Source organism: Erigeron canadensis, chromosome 5, assembly GCF_010389155.1.
Source record: "Erigeron canadensis isolate Cc75 chromosome 5, C_canadensis_v1, whole genome shotgun sequence".
Classification (NCBI taxonomy): Eukaryota; Viridiplantae; Streptophyta; class Magnoliopsida; order Asterales; family Asteraceae; genus Erigeron; species Erigeron canadensis.
The window spans coordinates 36,848,298-36,867,495 of NC_057765.1; the positions used below are offsets into that span (position 1 = coordinate 36,848,298).

General features: G+C 34.3%; 4 protein-coding genes across 4 annotated transcripts; 2 read left to right on the forward strand and 2 right to left on the reverse strand.

Moving 5' to 3' along the window:
- The first annotated feature begins 3,346 nt into the window (after window positions 1-3,346).
- LOC122600437 (4-coumarate--CoA ligase-like 6) lies at window positions 3,347-6,739 on the forward strand. The gene is made up of 6 exons (XM_043773147.1): window positions 3,347-4,445; window positions 4,515-4,704; window positions 4,791-4,936; window positions 5,039-5,106; window positions 5,807-5,909; window positions 6,353-6,739. Exons 1-6 carry the CDS (start codon window positions 3,372-3,374, stop codon window positions 6,464-6,466), a joined length of 1,695 nt encoding a protein of 564 aa, XP_043629082.1. The 5' UTR covers window positions 3,347-3,371; the 3' UTR covers window positions 6,467-6,739.
- Window positions 6,740-7,192: 453 nt separating this feature from the next.
- LOC122601721 (glycine-rich protein DOT1-like) lies at window positions 7,193-8,131 on the reverse strand. The gene is made up of 2 exons (XM_043774461.1): window positions 8,011-8,131; window positions 7,193-7,935 (listed from the first exon to the last, which is right to left on the reverse strand). Exons 1-2 carry the CDS (start codon window positions 8,129-8,131, stop codon window positions 7,193-7,195), a joined length of 864 nt encoding a protein of 287 aa, XP_043630396.1.
- A 247-nt stretch (window positions 8,132-8,378) lies between these two features.
- Window positions 8,379-11,680, reverse strand: LOC122599284 (phosphoribulokinase, chloroplastic-like). The gene is made up of 5 exons (XM_043771771.1): window positions 10,963-11,680; window positions 9,743-9,827; window positions 9,551-9,635; window positions 8,844-9,088; window positions 8,379-8,762 (listed from the first exon to the last, which is right to left on the reverse strand). Exons 1-5 carry the CDS (start codon window positions 11,511-11,513, stop codon window positions 8,511-8,513), a joined length of 1,218 nt encoding a protein of 405 aa, XP_043627706.1. The 5' UTR covers window positions 11,514-11,680; the 3' UTR covers window positions 8,379-8,510.
- Window positions 11,681-16,116: 4,436 nt separating this feature from the next.
- LOC122600344 lies at window positions 16,117-18,902 on the forward strand. The gene is made up of 3 exons (XM_043773052.1): window positions 16,117-16,411; window positions 17,631-17,819; window positions 18,478-18,902. Exons 1-3 carry the CDS (start codon window positions 16,346-16,348, stop codon window positions 18,688-18,690), a joined length of 468 nt encoding a protein of 155 aa, XP_043628987.1. The 5' UTR covers window positions 16,117-16,345; the 3' UTR covers window positions 18,691-18,902.
- Window positions 18,903-19,198: the final 296 nt, after the last annotated feature.

Below are 19,198 nucleotides of genomic sequence, written 5' to 3' on the forward strand. Positions count from 1 at the left end.
CCACTTCCACTACCGCCACAACCACTACTATCGTCACCGGAGTAAGCACTCAAACGCTAGACACCGATTCCGTCTTGTTGAGATACCAGAGAAGTATGGTTTGAGGTTGTATACGGTGGAGAGGTGGAGATAGAAATCACTGTGACTAGAAAGAAAGAGTTCATATCTGTTGTTTGCTTAACGGAGGAGGACGGCAGCCGCGTCGGGACATGGTCGACCTTCAAGGATTCTAAACAATCGATATTTAATCTGAAATTTATTTGTGTGTGCAAAGATTAGATCTGAAACAAATCAAATGTTTATTTGTGCTTAGATCGGAAACAAATCAAATGTGTGATTTGATCTCTAAAATATTTATAAATTTTTCAAGAAAAGGAAATTGATGAAAATAAAACCGCTTGGTTATGATTGATGTTATGGAAAGTAACGTCTAATAATATTCGTTTTGTTTTGTTATTATCAACTAATATGAGAAAGATATTACCTTAACGTTTCACAAGTGTCCAATACGATCGTAAAAGGTTGTAGGATTTACCCGAAAACTTTTTTATAAATGGTTGCCGGAATATTTGTCAGAATTTGGCCGGATAAAAATTGTTGAAGAAGATGATGATGTGTACATGCCAAATCAGTAGTATACATGGACATTAGCATGCCACGTTGTTAGTTAACGGAGATCTAGCTTTAAAATTTAACAATATTACCTTTTTTGAAAAAATTTTAAAAACGAAATTCTTTTAATAGACGAAAGCTAAATAGATTACCTATATTAAGAATTATGAGTAAAATGGTTCCCTTTTTATAAATTTTTCCCTTAGATGAAGTGTGAGTTTCTTTAAATAGATTAATATGTGCTTAAAATGATAAGAGTTAACTTGATTCAGTGACTATTAAATACATTTCCATTAACCATTAATTAAGTTTATCACTATTGTAGGAAACTCAGAGTTCATTAAATATTCATTAACCGTTGCCCCGGGGTATTAGTTAGCAATTCCCTTTTCGGGATTGTAACCGTTAGTACATATGTTTAAGAAAGAGAAAATAACCTCAATACCCAATTTTTCTTAAAATAATATCAATTTACCCAAGTTTTTTCAGATTTTCACAAAATACCCAACAAAATCACAATAAATTTTAAAAATTGCAATGACATTTATAAAATCGTAATAAGATTTCCAAAATCACAATGAGATTATACCAAGAATCTTTTATGAGTTGACTGTAACCCGAAGGTCGCAATGAGATTCTCAAAATCGCGTAAAGATTTAATAAAATCGCATAAAGATTTAACAAGATCGCATAAAGATTTAACAAAATTGCATAAGGATTTTATAAATCTCGTAAAGATTTTGTAAAATCTAAAGTTCTTTATGTGAATTTAAGTTCTTTATGAGATTCTGAAAATCTTTATGCGATTTTTAATCTTCTTTATGCGATTTTCAATGTTCTTTTTGAGATTTTCATCATCTTTATGCGATTTTAACAATCTCATTACGATTTTCCAAAATTATTGCGCTTTTTGTGGGTATTTTGTAAAAATTTAAAACTTTTTGGGTAAATTGATATATTTTTTTCTTAAAAATTGGTATTGAGGTTATTTTCTTTTTAAGAAATATTAAATATAGTAAAAGCTTTGACATAAATATATTAGCTAATCAACTCGGGTTTAACTCGAATATTTTAATTTAAGTTTTAAGACAAGGAAAATATGTTAAAAATATGTATGTAAATTTTGTTATTGGTACACCATAACTTAATTTAAGTTTTAAGACAAGAAAAATATGTTAAAAATATATATGTAATTTTTGTTATTAGTACATCATAACTTGACATTGAAATTAAAGTAATAAATATTATGAGAGTCAAACATAATCTTTCATAAAATAAGGGTAACTTGATATATCCAATACAATTCTTTTTAATTTATTATTATAAAGAATAAAGATTTAATAAGCATGATTAAAGTAAAATATATTGAACATTGTTGCAACTTGTAACGTGAAACTATTGAATATTTTTATCTTTCAATCTAAAGCTTATTATCCATCGTCTACTAATATTCTTGATCGAACCACAAATATTTTACATTAGATTATTATCAATAAACTAGAAGGGTATACGCACAATACATCAGTGGTGGCGGTTACGACTTATGATGACGTGGGACATTAGCGATGGTGGTGGCGGTGACGATGTAATGACAACGGCTACAGTGACGGGGGTGGGGGTGGGGGGCAGTAACGGTCGATGGGGGTGTTGATGTGTGTGTATGTGTAAAAGAGAGACTTGATTGTGTGTTTGATATGTTAAAGGTATTTGGAAATATTAAAATAAATGTTTAATTTGCTTTAGTAAATAGTATAGATTATATTTTATTTTTTCCGAACATTCAGCCAATATACGACATCGGGGAAACCTCATCGTAGAATAATGAAGCCTTGCACATACCATAGACAATGATATAATTGACCATGAGTCGTTACAAGTATATAGAGGGAAAGACCCCAAGGTTTCGTCATCTCTAATAATCGAACTCAATACTTTTGGTAATACCAGGAGTTCCTTTGACCAGCTGGGTTGACCTTATATTATATTATATTTAATTAATAAAATATTATATAGTGGCTCGGAATTAACAGGTTGTTGCAACTTGCAACCATAAAAATAAAAATATGATACATGCATTAATAACATGTAAAATGAAAAAACAATGCATCCAGATGATACGAAATCTCTGATGACTTTGAATTGATAGGGCAGCCGCTGATGTTTATAGGTTATTTTAGTAAAATTGATAGTTTAGAATTAGTGCAATAATAAATTTTAAGAGTTTAGGATCTTTGTAAACGCTGTTAATCAATTTTCAGCTCTACTTTTCGAAACAATATCGACTAAAATTTAAACACAATAATCTTATAATCATCTTCAATATTCCATATATTCACTTGATACTTTATGATTGGTCAACGTTAACCTCTTATGAAAGCTTCGGTTACCTTAAACCTATAAAAAATTATAATTATATAAAATTATTTAGAAATGCTAAATGAAGCCCTTAGGATTTCACTTAACATATATAAATGATTATATACGTCCACCGTTAGAATTTTATGATAAATATACAACTATTTAATGCATAACGAACACGCTTTTTAAAACAAATTGTGTTTAGCTTACCTCAAATCTACTTATTTTTTAACTTAATTAGAAAAAAAGGTACAGCCACACAAACTATACAAGCAAACATGGGACGAAAAATACATATAAAACGATGCAACTATATATGGTGGAATCTGGTTCTCCACAAATAGCCTTATTCATTCCTTCCACTTTATTCTTTCAAACCATTTCTCCTTCTGTCACAACCAATGGCAACCGTCGCTAAAACCCAACCAGATTACACTGATCATTCTCCAATATCAAAAATAATGTCACAAAATTGGTTTTCCAACAAAACAGGAATGTACACCAGCCAACACACTAACATAAATCTCCCAACAGACCCTTTTCTTGACATTGTGTCACACATTTTTTCACATAAACACAATGGCAAAACAGCCCTCATTGATCCTGTTTCCGGGTTTTCGATATCGTATCAAGAACTCGAACCTTTAGTTAAATCTTTGGCCAATGGACTTCATTACCATATGGGTGTTAAGAAAGGTGATGTTGTTTTGATACTTTTGTCGAATTCGGTATATTATCCAGTTGTTTTGTTAAGTGTTCTGTATCTTGGTGCTGTTGTGACTACTATGAATCCTTTTAGTAGTTTTTCTGAGATAAAAAAACAAACACTTGGTTTGCATGTTAATGTTGCATTTAGTTTTCTTGATAGAGGTCATGAGTTGGACTCGTTGGGAATTCGTCCTGTTTTTGTGCCTGAAAATGGCGAGTTTGATGTGAAAAAGGACATGTTTTCGACGTTTTATAAGCTTGTTTCGTGCAAAGATGATTTGATAAAAAGTCAAAATGTTATTAGGCAAGATGATACTGCAGCGATATTGTATTCGTCTGGGACAACTGGTGCTAGTAAAGGTGTGGTGTTAACACATAGGAATTTGATATCCGGGGTCGAGTTATTTGTTCGGTTTGAAGCTTTTCAGTATGAGGATTTACCTGAAGAGAATGTTTATTTGGCTGTTGTACCAATGTTTCATATATATGGGATGATACTTTTTACTTTGGGGATTTTGTCACTGGGTACTAAAATTGTGGTCGTGAAGAGCTTTAGTATCGATGAGATGGTCCGTTGTATTGATAGATATGGGGTGACTCATTTTCCGGGTGTGCCACCATTGGTGACCGCCTTGACTAGGGCCCGAAAGTGTGCTTCTGGCAGAAATTTAAACAGTTTAAAACAGGTCTCTTGTGGTGCTGCTCCTTTGAGCACCAGAACTATTGAGGAGTTTATGCATTATTTTCCGCACGTTGATTTCGTTCAGGTAAGGAGAACTTTTGTTCACCAAAACGGTCTATTTGGGCAAATCTTGATTTTTAGTTTTTGTTATTAGGGTTATGGTATGAGTGAGTCGTCTGCTGTTGGAACACGTGGATTCAACACTCGAGATGTGCACAATTATGCATCTGCTGGACTATTGGCTCCAAACATGCAAGCCAAAGTGGTGGATTGGGTTACTGGTTTGTATCTGCCTCCTGGAAAGACTGGTGAACTTTGGTTACGTGGGCCGGCTATAATGAAAGGTAGTCCCTCTTTGATACATATTTACCACAAATTAAAAATTATCATGGATATATAATAACATGTTTTTTGGCACTAATTATGGTAGAATACTTGAACAACGTGGAGGCAACCTCATCGACTATCGACAAGGATGGTTGGCTACATACAGGAGACATTGTTTATTTTGACAAAGACGGGTATTTGCATATTGTTGATCGTGTTAAGGAGATAATAAAGTATAAAGGTTTTCAGGTGATTTTGTAAAATTTAAGGGTTCTAGTACTAACAAGATGTGGCTTAAACTGATTCTTTGATGGAAATGAACATAAATTTTTATGAATGTTTCAATTGCAGATTGCTCCTGCTGATTTAGAGGATGTGCTAGCATCTCATCCAGCCATACTTGATGCAGCAGTAACAGGGTTAGCTTAATTAATTTCTTCTTAATCTTGATACTTACCTGCAATTAAATGCAATCAGTTACAAAAAGGAATGGTTCATTTTACTGATTTTATGTTGAAGTCAGGTTGTAAGAATATTAAACGGCAATGTCACAATGTGGGTATCCTTTAGCTTGGATACCCACCTATACCAACCCATAAGGCTTTGGGTGCCGGTGACACAAATAAGAAATGAAGTTTGCTAAACATAGCCCTTAGGGCTATTGTTAACTAGCAGTAAAATGTTGTATGCGGAGGCTGTTTTTATTACAATATTTTGATGTATGTTATTTTTTAGCCCTAAGGGGTATAATTAGCAAAATCCTAAACCTCGCGTAATATGAAATTTTTTTTGTCTTTATTTGTAAACAAGGACATTGGGAATCTTAAGCAGTCTATATCCTTTGCACTTCAAATGGAAAAAGAAAAACCAAATTGTCATTATACTTTAAGGTCAACTCATAACATGACATATTGAAAATAGACCAGTATATTTTTCAAGGTTTCCAGCTGACTTATTGTATCAAGGTTTTTTATGATTTAAAAACATCTCTTGAAATTGTATGAAAAGCATATTTTTTTTCAAAAGTCAAAGCAATCACTTAGTGACGAAAAAGATGACATCAATCCTATTCTGAATTTTTCTTTTGGAATATCTGCTTTGGTTCTGTATATCGTGTAGAGCACGGGACGAGGAAGCCGGAGAAGTACCAGTAGCATTTGTAATGACAAAGCCAGGAGCTGAAGTTTCTGAGTCGAGTATAATCAAATTTGTAGCAAAACAGGTGTTGATCATTACATAATCCAAACATAGCTTATAATGTTGGCTGCTTGATAGAGGGGGAGAAATGGGTGGCTCAGGTGGGTTGGGTAATGGATCGGTACTTTTCTTCCAGTACATGTCAAAAAAGGCCGGGCCAGCCTAGAAACATTTTTTTCTAAATCAAGTTCTATATTTTGCAAAATTAAGGTTATGCAAAGCATGTATTGAATGATATATTTTTTATAGAAAAACCTTAACTATTGTGATGAATTGATTTCAGAGGTGTTTATGCGCTTTAATATATTTCAGTGACTTTCAACACATTCCATCTATTTGAGCTATTTCCATTTCTCTTTAGAGATATAACGTAACCAAAACTAACCCATTTATAGTTACATGGGTCAACATCTAAAACACCAATGTTTTTTCAAGTCAATCTGATGCTTTTGATCGACAATGTGACAGGTGGCACCGTACAAGAAGGTGAGAAGAGTGATTTTCACGAATGTGATACCAAGGTCTGCCGCTGGAAAGATTCTACGAAGGCAGTTAAAAGACAAATTATATTCAAGACTTTGATATGTTCTTATCTCTTTAATCAGTAAAAACCAAGGCCCACATTATCTGGTAACTGTTTTGATTTGTGCAGCATACTTGTGTTTACATAATACAGTCTTTAAGAACTCACTTGAGTTAGGCATATTGATAGTGTTAGAGTGAGGCTCGGGTTTGAATCATTACAGTTTTATTACCCATAGAATTGGGTTACACTCCTCTGAAAGGGAAATTTGTAAGGCAAGGTAGTCGATACCACACAATAAATAAAGAAAACTCACTTCACGTTTTTCTTAATTTTTAGTATGGAATCAAGATCATGCATAACATGTCTGGTTTCTATGGTAAGTCGAAATTCAGATCTGATCATCTGATTTTACGATCTGAGTAAATGGATCATAATTTTATCAGTAGATCAAACATTCTTTAAATTTTCTTCCTTTCTCACTGTATTTTTCCATACAAATTCAACTAGTAGTGAAGACACTGCAGATTTGTCCAAGTGATGCAAACTTTCTTATAATACAATAGTGATGCCTAACTAGCTCATATCCAAAATTGTAGTATGTTACTAAGGAATATAACCATTGACACCGTCGAATTAGTTATTTATTAGTACAAACAAGGATACATGATGAAATGGTATGAAGTATCAACTGCTCAATCTATGCAGAAAATCAAATTGAAACAAAGAAACAGCATATGTATGGCCATTCTCTCATGGCCTAATTCTCCAAACGAGTCTTTGTTTTAGTTACCTCCCGAACCTTCTTTGCCTCCGTTTCCTCCACCTCCGCCACTCCATCCTCCCTTGTTGCCTCCGCCATCACCACCACCTCCACCACTCCATCCTCCCTTGTCACCTTTTCCATGACCCCCTCTGCCACCACTCCATCCTCCCTTGTCACCTCCATGACCACTACCTCCGCCACTCCATCCTCCCTTGTCACCTCCTCCATGGCCACCACCTCCACCACTCCATCCTCCCTTGTCACCGCCTCCATGACCACCTCCACCGCCACTCCATCCTCCCTTGTCACTGCCTCCATGACCACCACCTCCACCACTCCATCCTCCCTTGTCACCACCTCCATGTCCACCTCCACCGCCACTCCATCCTCCCTTATCACCGCCTCCATGGCCGCTTCCATGACCACCTCCACCACCACTCCATCCTCCCTTGTCACCTCTTCCGTAACCGCCACCTCCACCATTCCATCTTCCTTTGTCACCTCCTCCGTGACCACCACCACCGCCATTCCATCCTCCCTTATCACCTCCATGACCGCCACCTCCACCACTCCATCCTCCTTTGCCACCACCACCACTAAACCCTCCTTTACCTCCACTTCCATAACCACACCATCCTGCAATACAACCACCACCCTCTCCACCACCCTTTCCTCCCCTTCCAAACCCAAATCCGCCCCAACTGTCCTTACCTCCACCTCCACCTCCACCACCTATTTCCTTTGTTTTCCCAACTAAATCCCCTGTAAAATGTAAATAACAGTAAGAACAAACACATAACAATCATTCAAATCAAGTCATTAATAACAAATACTCACTCTTTCTCTCATCATTTTCCAAACTTCCAGCCGTCACAGTAGCAGAAAAAACAAGAACAATTGCACACAGAAAAGCCAACAACAGATAATTACTCTTTGATTTCATTTTCAATAACTCCATTTAAATACAAACAATCACTTATGTCATTGGCTGCTGATTCTAATACACGCTTTTTATAGACCAAGAAAGCATTAAATAAACTCGCCTACTAACCTCCATTCCAAATTCGGTTGGGAGTTACAACACTGGATCTTAAGTCATTTTCAAAGCTCTTACATCATGCAATCTTGACTAAAGTTACAAATAGAGTTAGTTTTGTGACAAATGGCAACAAGACCGACACATGGAAAACGCAAACAATACAAGCTTTTAATTATCGTATTTAGTGTTTCTTTTATAAACTGATCATATCTTTATATCAAATATCTTCATACAATACACAGATGGAATTGAACTAAATATATATAGGATTACAACACTCATAAATATTTATTTATAATCAAGCTTTTGTAGCTTCAAGTGGAGACGAGACCTTATTGGCTGAGATCTGTTCAAACAAATCTCGGATTTTCAGCCCTACAATGGTTTGAAACAGACCAGTGCCGTTATTACTACCAGGAAAGTCGGCATGTTTCAACATTTGTTGGGTGATTTCACCATAGAATTTTGTGGAAATGTTGCTCAAGTGACTTTCAATGTAGACGAGTTCATCTAATTTGTCAAACTGTCCATCCATCTCCAGCACAGAAACCTGCATAACCATAAAACATAGTTAACTTGTCTGCATTACAATCTGAAGGTCTAATTTTGGGCTGATATGGTGTATATTTACCTCATGTCCATAATAAGCATCTGGACCATAGGCGAATTTGATACCCGGATAAGAGCAAGTGAGCTTCCTTCCACATGGGATCCATGAAATGGTGGAACCTTCATCAAATAAGTACACGGGGTTGAAGTATTGAACTCCTTCTTTCATGATTAGCTTCACTCTCAATACTTTTCCCTCATTATCATCAGGAATCAGCTGTGTAGGCAACACTTCGATAACTGCATCTGCATATTGCTTTTGTGGATCTGCATGCATGATCATGATCAATGCCATTAGTAGACGTTAGATTGCCATTTGATACATTCAAATAGATTCGGCCGATTCGGCTACTAAAAAAGTTAAAGTAAAAGGGAAAGAGGTCAAATGGGTTGAACATCCCCAAAAAAGTAATTTTATTGCATATACCTCTTATATATTATTTTGGACTATCATTATACAGTTAGATGTTCAACTATAGATTATAATTTTTGTATCATAGGGAGCAAAAGTTAAATCTTTGGGATTAAAATGGTTTAGGGTCAACCTGATCAGGCCTGTTACGACCAAGGCTAAAGAAGAAATGGTTTTGACCCAAATCTTTTCGCAATCATCACCCAACCCACCTGACCCTCCATTTTGCCATCTCCAGGATACAACTTGCAATAAGTAATCAATAATGTAGTTCTTGATTGATAGTAAATTTTGAGCTAGGACTTTCAGCAAACTACCAATATAAGCATCAAAATCTGGTTTCCTAGCCTCAATGCTGGCTTTAATACTTTCAAGACTATGCCCTCTCTCTGCCATGTCCCTCTACAGTTCAGAGTTACAGTTAGTAAATCATGAAATTGTTCATTCTTGTGAAGCAATGTGGCATATATTATAACTTACAAGAACAACGGTCTATTTACACACGATACCTGAATTTTCCAGGCAAATTTAACTTCGTTACTGATATCCAAGTAAATACTAAAGTCCAAGAGGTCTCTTACTCTTTGATCATACCTGTACATGTTCAAATAGGGATATGTTGATAGGTTCATTCCACAAGCTTATAGCATAAACTTTAGAAAACATACACTTAAATTGTAATGCAATGCATATAACCTCACAAATCATAGTATCAAAAAAGTTAGATTGTTATTGTAGTAAAATAGCTATCCTGGTAAACTTTAGCGTGTATTTTTCATAAAAAAGTTCCGGACAATTGTTCCTGATCGAACAAAGAAAACTCTTCGTTTTAAGCTGTTTCACGACTCGACTACCCCACTTATTTGCGCAACTTGAAAGTTCCAATCGCCATTGCTTCTTTGTAATCCAATACTAATTACAACCACAAATCCTTAATTACTCACTTAGTAGTACCAGTTTGTAGAATCCAACTCGAAACCTCAGTTAAGTTCTAAGCAAACAATTTTAGAAAATTCAACATTCGGATTCTCAAATGCTATATGACAGACAAGTTTGATCTAATGAAGGCACTTCAGTTGGAACAAGCTGCCATAAACAGGTGCTCTTTCTTATGCTAACTTGAATACTAAGTATAACTTGATCAAATCTGTTTTTTGGTTTTAGTCCAAATATGATTATTAAAGTAATTTGTATCAACAAAATATTAAACAAAAATCAGTATCTTTTTTGGACTTTCTTAATTAAAAAAGTGATCAAGTTAACTTTTTTTAATTGTGCATTTAGGAATCAAGTTCAATGATTTAATGTGTAATAGTGTCACTAAATTTGAGTTAGAGAATAGATATAAGATCTTTTGCATAATTGGGCCCAACACAGTCTTGAACATGGCCCATTATGTATCATGAAGATATATTTCATAATATTCTCAGCCATACAAATGTATATCCACATGAAACCACCTTTGATATCTTCTTCAATTCATATCCTCCACAAACAAACAGATAAAATTTGCTAACATCCTAATCAAACTTCAAAATTCAGAAATTCAATACCATCAAACTTACTTAAATAATCTAACATCAAAATTTTCACTAAATGTGCAAACAGTTTTTGACTACATGCACAAACACAAACTCCTAACCAAAGTCAGTAGCTCCTGGATCAAGTGCAGTCAAAAATTGCAAAATAACCTTTACAAAAACTTAATGAACATAAAAATGAAACTTACATTGGGTGCAAACCTTCAATGACAAGAATCTTGGGTGGTTTAATAAGTTCAGGAGGATCTAAAAGACCAGAAACATGGTTATAAATTGGCTTCTCAACATCCACACCATCTTTAAGAGCCTTAACTTGTTCATACATAAGATCAAAGTCATTAGCCCTTGGATCAAGTGCAGTGACACCTTTTTCTTTTCTGCCAGTTCTATCCAAAGAATGATAATCATCTAAACATATAACAGTTGTTGTGTCACTGATAAGTGTGTTTGAGTCAGGATTACCACCTTTTGGTGGTGAAGCTGCACCACCAAACACACTTGTTAGCCTTCTCATAAAAGTGCTTTTTCCGCATCCAGAATCAGCTGCAAGGCCTATTACTATTGTGTCACTTGAACATGTTATTTCACCACTTTTGAATCTGTTATGATTGGTCTTTTTGTTACTATATGTGCACAAAAATAGTTGGTTTTGGTTGAATCCTATGTGAGTTTTCGTGTGTGTTGAGATTGAACATGATGTGTTGAGAGGTTGGACTGTGTAGACTGTGCATACTGCCATGTTTTTCTCTCTTTATTATTGAAAGTTTAGAGAGAAAAAGGTTGAAGCTTTTTAATGGGAAGTTCAAGATTTGTGTGAGGGTGTTTTCTTTTAAGGATCTAAGGGATATACTAGTACTATATTTCTCTAAAAGATGAAAATTTGAAAGAAGGGCATGGTACAATAAGGCAGGCAATGTAGCAATGTATAACTTAAATAGGGCCAAATGCTCGAAAATGTACCAAGTTATAACTAAAAATCCAATGTAAGTATCGGGATAGACGTGACATCCATATATGCTTGCATATCTGATGTCACGTCATCGGTTTATAAGTTTTTAGTTGGTCAAATGCATAAAATATCTACGAGCGAAAATACACTCAATAGACCCATTTAAAACCGATTACATACTAGTATATATTTTGAGTTATAGTTGCATATATTTTATACAACTTTCTTGAAGTAAAAAGGTAAAAAAAAACAAACAGGTGAAAGCATAATACCAGAGAGATGAATCTTAGGATATCATTAGTTTTATGGGTTTCTATGACTACCCTTGGTTTTGGACAAAATTGGAGGTGATATTAAGGTAGAGAAAGAAAGTTTATGATTGGTTCTTTGCAAAGCTCCAAGGGTATATTGGTCATTTCCAAATTTAGTTAGTTATGAAATGAAAGTAGATGAAATGATTATAAAAAACACAGTCATGGATGGTTTTTTGATATGCCATATGGCATCATGTTATTGGTTGACTAAAGATTAGAATCATAAATTGATAATGTATGGAGTGTAGGGGACTTCTGGCCATTTTCTTAATTTATTTTCAACTCTGTACTTGTTTAGATAATGTTATACCATATGCATTTAACCCTTCTATATGAGACAGAGTGGGTATGGCATGTCCCAATTCCCACATCTTTTTTTCCTGCCAAGAAAGGATGCACATTTGTCTCATTACTTGAGCGCGCGCACAAACACACACATGTATATGTATATGTATATGTATATGTACACAACTACATGTAAAGCACCCCCTAGACCTTAGGGTTCGAAGTATTTCCCATTAGATTCTCGTCAAAGATGATTTGTGGAGGTGATAACATTAGTATAAATAGGGGCATATCATATTGTTAATAAGGATGACCCGAATTGGCAATCAACATTCGATAACAAGGCTAAAAGATTAAATCAAATAACATGCACGACTGGCTATGTGCTAATATTCTGCACAAAACAGAAAGTGCCTTTTCACTATCTTTTGCTCTAAATTCCATTAATGATCAAATTGAAAACCTGCATTCTATTACTGATTTTAGCAAGCAACTTTACTTTAGATCACCAATTGTATTCTGAACACATTCTACAACCAACTAACCGACCCAATAAAATATAAGTTTATGGTGATGGGTGGTGTCACATATTCGAATGCATTTTCTCATGCGGTGTAGAGCAAAGTGTGAAAAAATGAATTAGTTTTCGAAGTATCGTTCTGCTTCTCTTTTTTCCTTCAAGAAAAGATGGCTTCTGGTTTTTCTGATCATAAGTAGTCCCAAAAGATGGCTGCTGGCTTCTCTGATCACAAGTAGTCCCTGTGTCTAACAATTCAAGGCTTTCGACATACGTTTCCATGGTAGCTATGTGAGAAGATACATCAACGCTTTCAAGTAATGTTTCCTCACTAGGATTCGGCAGGTCAATTGTTCCAAAACTTGACTACTCAAATCAAAAGTGATAATATAAGGATGACATACTAGTCCAAGTCTGTCCAACTGCTACATTTATGCAACGTCCTATGACCCAATGAATTACTCCATTGACAAAAGACCCCATATACGAAAAAGGAGTTGTAGGGGAAGTAATGCTACTCCAAGTACCGGTCTTGATGGTGTAAACGAAAGAATTTCTTTCATAACATCTGCTTCTATATTTGTAGCTTATCGTAACAATCTTGTAGTCATTGGTGATGGGATCAAAACCAAACCCAACAATGTCAATGTTATATATATCCCTTGCAGTATTTCCAAAAAGGATGATCTTTACTATGCGCCTAATTAACGGGTTCCACAGATATATACGTTGAAATTCACCAGAATCTATGTAATGCATAAAAATATATAATTCCATTACATGAACCAAGAATATTGTGGTGATTTCAACAATAAGTCATCGCTCATATATTCTGTCCACATTCCTGCGTATATATGAATAGCCAGGATGAAAATTCAGTGTAGTGAATGCCGCAAGATGTATATTAAGTCTTACTAACAAAAGTGCCGCGGTTATTAACTAACACAGGGTTTACTATATATACTTGGATGACCCTAGCCCGATATAAATCAAGGCATATGGCCCAATACAAACAGTTATCAATTTGTTTTAAAAACGGGCCGACAATAGGTCCAAGCAATATTGTTTTAAAAACGGACCGACATGCATATACGTTCAGTAAATAAAATTCAGTGTAGTTGAATGACAAGATGCATATAATTATACTTCTATATTAATTAATTCTTATTAATAACAATCAAATTACAGTGACACCCAGTTTGGAAGTTTCGTCTTCCAAAGGTATTGGTTTCAACACCGTCTACAACCATGTACAGGAGAGATGGAGATGTAGAGTTGTAGACAGTTTTATCATAACTTAGATAGGAAGGCTACTATAAAGTAGAAAAGTAGGAGACCTCTAGCCTTGAAAGGAATAAGAATCACCTAGCGAAGGAGAGTGGCCGAATGATTTTTTTTCTCTTTTTAACATCTGCTAAGGAAAAGCGTTTATTATTTTGCTTATTTGATGGGTCATATAGTTTTTGCTTTTGTATAACCCATCCGCATACGGCCATACTACTTTTTTTATTTCTTTCTATCAAATAACAATGTACACTGCCCAATACAAGAAATGTCAATGGGTCCATAAATATAGCCTAAACTACATAGGATAACACTTAAGACTTTGGAAAACCTCTCAACAATCCATCCCAAAAATGTGATGAGTGATATTCGAAATTAGATAAATTCCTTACGATTTAAAAGCTTACCAATAGGTCACAATTAAGGCAAATGTGATGGGAATTTAAGGTCGTTAGGTACCTAAGCTTAACTGTGGACACTCAAAAAAGTAAGTAAGTAACTGCTCAGTGCCGCCTTCCGCGAGTTTTGAGCCCAATACCTCGACATTGTATGGGGGAGGTTAAGATGGAGCCAGACCTTATCTCTACCTAAGTAGAGAGGCTGCTTCCAGTTTTTACCTAAATGGTAGAAAAGACCCTTCAACCTTTGCATGGGATGAGGATCGAACCCATGACATCTGTCTCTAATTTTTGGATCGAACCCATGACCTCCTCATATACTATTGAAGACGGTATTAAGACAAAAAATCCCGTTAAAGACAACTTTAGAAGTTACTTTATTTAAAATTTAAACACCCAAAGTTGCAACAATACGTCATAAGAACATTGTTGTGATGTAATTGACGGTTTTTTAGCCAAAAGCAATAAAAAGGTGGTTTGGTTTGTATAATTACATAATCATCTAAATATCTCATGTGTGGTACTGAAATTTTATTTTATATTCTTGCTTAGCTATATTACATGCCATGCTACGCGCATCAACCAATACTATATAAGTATATCTTACGGAGGTCATTTTCATCTATTATAATATTGGATCCACTTGACCGTTTGTGTTAGTCGTTATTTACCTTTTATTGTAATGAATAGCAATTTAGATATCAGAAAACAATATTTTTCTAAACTAGAAGATCTTTAAATCAAAAATGAACTTTTATATGTTCTTTCGCTCGAGAACTTTGTGTCGCAAGTCTACATAAAAAGTCCTTCTTTTGCTTGAGAACTTTTATTTTAACTGGGTCCGCGCTAGAGAGTTTTCTCGAAGTAGTAATGCCTATTTCAAATACCTGATAGGGAAAAACCTCCTACTAATCTGTCCGAAGGCACGACGATCAACAGAGGTAAACTCTGTCCCCTCAGACTTGAACCTGAGTATACCCAAAAACCTTCATAGAAAGACTTTTTATGTATCCTAAACCTTCCTACCACTTGAATTTGATAATTTATTAAGCAGTAATGATATATCTTTGGGATTAGTGTCCTGGAATGTAACTATCTTTGACCGAATGTCTATAGTAGAAAAAACTAAAGTTATGTGTACTGTATGTAAGCAACTTGAAAAAATGTTTATTATATGTAAGAAAACATACGTGACAACCATATACAGGTGCCACTTGTCAGATTTTAATTGGTTGAAACGAAATTCTTACATATAATAAACATTATTTCAAAGTTGTTTACATACAATATACACAACTTTAGTTATTTCCTACTATAAACATTCGTTCAAAGTTTCTTACATACGAGGAAACTAATCCCTATATCCTTTTATAATTTATTTTTTTCAATGTATGATGAAACCTCATTTATTAGGCAACTTACATTTGCGATTCCAATTTGACTGAATTTGTGTAACACACATACACACACACACATAAATAAGTAATGCATGCATTGAGAGCCGCACATGGTGTATGTTTGTATAAGAAAAAGGAAAGCCAAAAAGAATATATACAAAATACAAATATATCTATCTATTTATGACAGGTAGAATCCAACAAAACCCACCTTGCCAAGCCAACCCTCCCCCCCCCCCCTCTCTCTCCCCCCTCATCTTCTTCCATACAAATAACTAAATAAGGCAAAAACAAAATATATATTCACTTATTTGATTAATTATCGTACGACGTCGTTACTTGTTGTTTGGTCATACATACGATTCCGTTTCAACACACAAGCAAATTAGCAGTAATCAATTAAAAAGAAGAAGAAGAAGGAAGAAAGATGGTGGGTCTGTTTTCAAGGTTTTCTGTCAGCAGAAACGGCCATCGTCGCTCTCAAAGTGCACTTGTAAGCACGTACTATATATTTATCATACCCCCTTTTTAACCATTAATTTTCATATGTATATATTTAGAGTTGGTTTTCAAATGTTCAAGTTTCTGACTAACCGGTTCATCTTATGGCCGTTTCCTGAATAGACACTTTTTGTGACATGATGAATCAAATTTTGTATGTGTTTGTTTTATTGAAATTTTAAAGTTGACCTTTTAAAAAAAAAAAAAAATTATCGTTTGAGGATTAATGTTTTTACTCCGTATGACTTTGTTCTTTAAAGAATCTCTTCTCATGGGTTATTATTTTAATTTTAAATAAATACATCTATTTGATAAAAGACAATATATATTTGTGGGTGGTTATTGTTGGCAGGTTAGACCGACCAACTTCATTTTTTTTTTATTTCTAACCTTTTGTATGCTTACCTGGTTTGGCATATTAGGGTCAAAATAACATGGGGCAGTATATTTCAAAGTCAAACTTTATGATAATACTGTAGATTTCAATCTTTTATTATTATTATTATTATTATTATTATTATTATTATTATTATTATTGTTATTTTTACTATTTGTTTATATAGAAATGATTAATTAATAGCCACATTCAACTATGCATTCAGCTTTGTGATAATAGATCTTATTAATTTGTTGTTTTTGTGATGTTGTTTATTCTTAAGAAAAAATGAATAGCTAGCTAGCGCTTGTAACCGCATTTAGTTGTTTTCATTCTCATTTTTAAAAAAATACTACTTATTTCCGGGGGAAAAAAAAATCGAAAACTTATGTATACTTCACAAAAGTAAGGTTTTCCTTTTATATGATTTTTAGAAATTTGTACTCCATTTTCTGCAACTAAACATGAGGGATTCTCTCAGCATGTCTGTTTATTTATACACCGTGGGACTATTAAACCTAAATGAATTTTGTTTTCACAATAATAGGATATTTCAGAGGTTTTGGGTGAACAAAATCACAACTTCTTGCTCTGACTATATATTTAGGGGTCAATAATTGGGTTTGTTAACTTGTATTTCTGATTAATTATATGGAAAATGATAATAACAGCGTTAAGGGTTGTCATCAACAGCTTATTACATGCATAAAAAGTAGTACTTTATATATCAATAACCATCCCCTGAATTTTCACTAGACAAAATACAAATTTTAATGCATCAAATTAATTAATATTGCCATTAACAAAACTCTAATTATATAATGTACTTGTGAAGGATGAAAGGGTGGTTATACCCCCGGATATAGTGGCCACAGAAACGACGAGTGGTGTTGCGGGAGTTATGTCTACTCCTCATCATGGAATCGAAGCTGTAGTTGAGTTTAAACCAGTCGAACATCCTATGGAGCCTCTTGACATGGATCAACCCATTCCATGCCCATTGCCAGAGCCTTCAATTCTCAATGTAAAGTGTCCACACAAACTATATTTTTCTTTTGCACTAATTTGCTTACAATATTTGAAGTGCTGGTTAAGTTTTGTCACTAAAAAGTACCGAAGAACTTTTGGCCTAATAGTATTCGAGTTGACTACTTTAACTTTTAATGGTTAATTATCTTTAAAAAAAGGTTAAATCACTAAAAAAAAATTCATTTGTTCACGTTTGGTTATATAAAGTGTGAAAAAAATTATGAATTTAATCACATATAAAAATGTGTTAGAAAAAAAATACATTTAAAAGTGTGAATAAATTTTTTTTTATAACTTTTTCACACTTACAAATGTGTAAACAAAATATAAACACTTAAAAGTGTGAACAAGTGTAAAATATTTTCACACTTAAAAGTGTGAAAGTTAATTTGTAACACATGATTTTTTCACGCACTCCATATGTAAAGAAGATAAATGTTACAAATTAACGTACCTACCAAAAATATAAACAAATGTGAGAAAATGACATACTTGTTGTGAATGACAAATTTGTCACTGAAAACATGAAAAAAGAGTGAATTTGCCACTCGATTTTTTCAGAGGAGAGAGCTAAAACTTATGTGTTTTTAGTTCATTTTTGGATCGTCTTCACTTAACTGATTTAGTTACTTAATTTGTTGCGAATATGATAGGATGGGAGAATATGGAAAGAGCGCGTATCAGCAGGGGTTCAAAGGAATAGGGGCGACTTATCCATAATGGAAGAAGACACAACACAACAACGACCACCTCAACCCGAAACACCTAAAATGAAATCACGACCTCGAACAAATCGCATGATACTACCATCAATCAGTGCACCCGAACATAACATCCTAAAACTCCTTGAAGAGTCCGGGATGTAAGTTTTATATATGTATGCCATGATGAATTCTTCAAACATGGTAACCGTTTGCCTATATTAAATTATAGAATTCCAACTTTTATATATCCACTTCACTTATACATGTATCGTACCTACCAAAAACATAAACAAAACGCATATATTTCATGTATATACTCTAAATCAAGCTGTTTACCGCGGCCATCTCTATATATATATGTATGTTCTCTTGCACAGTGATCGAATAAGCAATTGATCGATATTATTCTTACTTATTAGTATCTTGTACATATGAAAGAATATTGACCCATCTAGCTACTTATGGATAGATTGATTTGACTTTCGTTTCATGTTCAACGTATCATACAAGTATAATCGAGAGCAAAACAGTACGCCTTCTTATGCCCGAAAAAAAAAACAAAATGTCTATCATCATCAAATAACCATAGGCGGACCTACATAGAACATAGGGGTAGCCCGGGCTACGGGTCCGCTATATCCATTTAGTGTAATTTTTTTTTTGGAAAATA

Bases quoted from the DNA above. Each gene is read 5' to 3' on its own strand.
- LOC122600437 (XM_043773147.1), top strand. From the start codon at position 3,372: ATGGCAACCGTCGCTAAAACCCAACCAGATTACACTGATCATTCTCCA. The intron at 4,446-4,514 runs GTAAGGAGAACT...TTTTGTTATTAG, and splicing joins CGCACGTTGATTTCGTTCAG to GGTTATGGTATGAGTGAGTC. The intron at 5,910-6,352 runs GTGTTGATCATT...ACAATGTGACAG, and splicing joins TCAAATTTGTAGCAAAACAG to GTGGCACCGTACAAGAAGGT.
- LOC122601721 (XM_043774461.1), bottom strand. From the start codon at position 8,131: ATGGAGTTATTGAAAATGAAATCAAAGAGTAATTATCTGTTGTTGGCT. The intron at 7,936-8,010 runs GTGAGTATTTGT...TACATTTTACAG, and splicing joins GGAAAATGATGAGAGAAAGA to GGGATTTAGTTGGGAAAACA.
- LOC122599284 (XM_043771771.1), bottom strand. From the start codon at position 11,513: ATGGCAGTATGCACAGTCTACACAGTCCAACCTCTCAACACATCATGT. The intron at 9,828-10,962 runs GTAAGTTTCATT...GAACATGTACAG, and splicing joins ATTGAAGGTTTGCACCCAAT to GTATGATCAAAGAGTAAGAG. The intron at 8,763-8,843 runs GTAAATATACAC...ATGGTTATGCAG, and splicing joins ATGCTTATTATGGACATGAG to GTTTCTGTGCTGGAGATGGA.
- LOC122600344 (XM_043773052.1), top strand. From the start codon at position 16,346: ATGGTGGGTCTGTTTTCAAGGTTTTCTGTCAGCAGAAACGGCCATCGT. The intron at 16,412-17,630 runs GTAAGCACGTAC...GTACTTGTGAAG, and splicing joins GTCGCTCTCAAAGTGCACTT to GATGAAAGGGTGGTTATACC. The intron at 17,820-18,477 runs GTAAAGTGTCCA...CGAATATGATAG, and splicing joins CAGAGCCTTCAATTCTCAAT to GATGGGAGAATATGGAAAGA.